At 30.8% G+C, this 3,157-nt stretch overlaps 1 protein-coding gene across 2 annotated transcripts; it reads left to right on the top strand.

The window, feature by feature from the left end:
* Positions 225–2,800, top strand: LOC109330229 (olee1-like protein). Of its 2 annotated transcripts, XM_019564334.1 has the most exons (3): positions 228–336; positions 368–428; positions 2,125–2,800. In XM_019564334.1, the coding sequence occupies exons 1-3, from the start codon at positions 319–321 to the stop codon at positions 2,469–2,471; spliced, it is 426 nt and encodes a 141-aa protein (XP_019419879.1). In that variant the 5' UTR covers positions 228–318; the 3' UTR covers positions 2,472–2,800. The 2 variants fall into 2 exon arrangements, with proteins under 2 accessions (XP_019419878.1, XP_019419879.1); XM_019564333.1 differs by having other exon boundaries at positions 225–428.

Here is a 3,157-nt window from a genome sequence, read left to right on the forward strand (position 1 = left end):
TTATGTAGTTAGTCATCATGACTAATTAAAGATCTTAACACAGGAAGAAACTTGAGGCTGGTGAGAGAAGGAGAGTAAAATGCGGGTCAAAACAACAATTTTAACCATGAACAAAAACGGGAAAAATGAGAACCTCACATCAAAAACAGAAACCACAAAATTAATTAACATAACACATTTCTATTATAAAAAGCAATGCTCTCTTCCTTGCACACAGTAAATCTTCCTCTGAATCAAATCTACATTAATATATAAAGCAAGCAGGATTCACACAATGGCAAAGAGTACTATATTTCTTGCCTATGCCCTTTGTTTCTTATGCTTCTTTGGTTCTGCTTATTGCCAAGACCGGTTTTCTGTGGAGGGTTTAGTTTATTGTGACACATGCCGCATTCAATTCATTACAAAGTTGACCGAGTTTCTCGAAGGTACATGCTTCATTCATACGCAATGCACATAAATCAACAGCTATATACACCACCGTGTAGCTGATAAAAATAAAAGAGGGAAAAAAAGAATGCACTTAAAAGGGAAAATTTATGCGAATAGTGTATCACACATTTAGTATAAATTTTGAAATAATTATAGAAGTATAAATTTTATAGAACTCGTGGATGAGGTCTACAATTTTAGGGAAGTCGTAGACTAGAAATATGACATCTCTGTCATCTCGTGCCTAAGAGGCACGAAATTCTTACATATTCTCTCTCCTCAACTGAAGTCATGGATCATATGCACGACTTTCATAGTCGTGTCCCTAAAACACGAGTTTGGATGGGACATGATGAATTTAAAATTTTCCGGATAGATGGATATTGTAGGGTTATTTGTTGTTTTAGGGGTTAGTTTTATCGTATTATGATTTTTTAGAATAAGTTAAGATTTATGATTTTTAGTTTATAAAAAGAATAGGTTTAAATTAAAATAATAAGATGAAATTGAATTTGATAATTTTACTAAAGTGTTAGTTTTAGGGAACTTGGTTAAAGTTTTTGGTTTTTTTAAGAATGGTGAAAAACCTTTCATGTGATGTCTATTATTTTTATACACTAAAAATCATAAATCTTAACTTATTTTAAAAAATCATATTATACTCAATATAACTCACAAAACAATAAATAACCCTACAATATCCATCTATCTGAAAATTCTAAATTCACTATGTCTCATTCAAACTTGTGTTTTAGGGACACGATTTTGGAAGTCGTGCATGTGATCCACGACTTCAGTTGAGGAGAGAGAATATGTAAGAATTTTGTGCCTCTGAGGCACGAGATGGCATGAATGTCGTATTCCTGGTCCACAACATCCCTAAAGTCGTGGACCTCATCCACGAGTTCCATAAAATTTATATTACTTCCATAATTATTTTGAAACGTATACTAAATATGTGGTAGTGTAGTTTGACTACACTATTCACCTAAGTTTTCCTACTTAAAAGTGTATAAAATCTATATAATGTCATTGTATCATCTATCATTCATATTTAATCATCACTCATTTTAAAAGAACAATAGATGATGTAGTAAGTGTATAAATTTTTTTACTATGAGTATAGATGTTACTCTCAAATTTGCATATCAGTTTAATACAACCATCATTTCTTCTTTCATATAGTGGTATTTGATTATTATCTTTAATATCATGTATGGCATGTCTATCAGCATTTTTAAGTATTATTTACCTATTACTTAAAACACTAGTTAATGTTATATTTGGAAGGAGAGATTTTGCTAATTATAATCTTCACATATGAACATGATAGGATCAAATAAATAATATGTATTCCTAAACTACAACACCAATTTAAGTTATATACCTCGAAATATAAAAGATTACATAATAACTAGGTAAAATGTGTGATGAACATGAATACTAACCAATGGTAAGGGATTTGTCGTTCATGATCATATTACCCAACTTAAACAAGGTTGTTTAAATAAAAATACACGTGGTTCAAACAAAATTCACTCAATATTCTCAATGTCCATAATCTTTTCCTTTTTACAATTTTCATTCTAAAGTTCCACAATATAAATATTAATAAAGTAAAAACCATAGAACTGCACACACTTTACGATTGATTAAGAACCATAATTGAAAATGTGCAACCATGCAACGTAGGTGCAACCGTACGTGTGGAATGCAAAGAAGAAAACAGTGACAAAGTGACATTCAGCAAAGAGGCAGTGACAGATTCATCAGGATCCTACAAATTGGAGGTAGATGGAGACCATGAAGAAGAAATCTGTGAGGTTAAGCTTGTAAAGAGTCCAAGACCTGATTGTGCAGAAATAGACAAAGAATTTCATCTTGAGCAATCTGCTAAAATCAGCATCACAAAGAACAATGGAATCGTATCTGATATTCGCAACGCGAACCCTCTTGGTTTCCTTAGGAAGAAGCGTCTTCCAGCTTGTGCTGAAGTTCTTAAGGATCTTGGAGTTCATGATGATGGCACTCCAATATAAAGAATATTTGTACAACTCAATATGACAACTTTCATAATGTTGTCACATGAGGTTACACATATAAACTACCCATGGAGAATAGAGAAATCATTATAAGAGATATAAGAAGCTTTTTTAACATTTTTATTTTAAGAATAAGGAAGGAGAGCTCAATATCTTTTTGTTTTTGTTTTTCCCTTTAAATATTATTAGGATCAGAATGTGAGGATTAATATTAATATGCTTATAAACTATAGGAGTTTTTCTAGATTTAAGGATTAGTGTTCCTCTTTCACATTTTTGTTGGTGGAGTTTGGATGAATGATATCTCTAGCTGTTTAATTCATCCCTCCTGAATCGTGTAATCGACTTGATTATTTCAGCTACAAAGACAAAAAACAAGACTTAAGGGATTCTGATATTTATAATTTAGTATGATTATTACTGATTGTGGTCTTCATTGGTGTGGTAATATTCACTAATTTCTGGATGCCTTAACTTAATTATTTTAGTACAATATATTAAATATAATAATATAAAAGGTGATATTCTTTAACACTTCCTGAGCAATAGAATTTTTATTTTTGTTCTGAACCATTCAACATATACCACATTAGTTTTTTCGGGTGATTACTGTCTTTAACTATAATTTTAATAATATATTGATGTTTTTTCACCTTAAAATTCTCTGTATTGTTATTCTATTT

The sequence above is a fragment of the Lupinus angustifolius genome, chromosome LG16 (assembly GCF_001865875.1).
Source record: "Lupinus angustifolius cultivar Tanjil chromosome LG16, LupAngTanjil_v1.0, whole genome shotgun sequence".
Taxonomy (NCBI): Eukaryota; Viridiplantae; Streptophyta; class Magnoliopsida; order Fabales; family Fabaceae; genus Lupinus; species Lupinus angustifolius.

What these genes read in the sequence shown, in the direction of transcription:
- LOC109330229 (XM_019564333.1), top strand. Translation starts at nt 275, where the DNA reads ATGGCAAAGAGTACTATATTTCTTGCCTATGCCCTTTGTTTCTTATGC. An exon ending in GTTGACCGAGTTTCTCGAAG is followed by an intron (nt 429 to 2,124) that starts GTACATGCTTCA and finishes CATGCAACGTAG; the next exon opens with GTGCAACCGTACGTGTGGAA.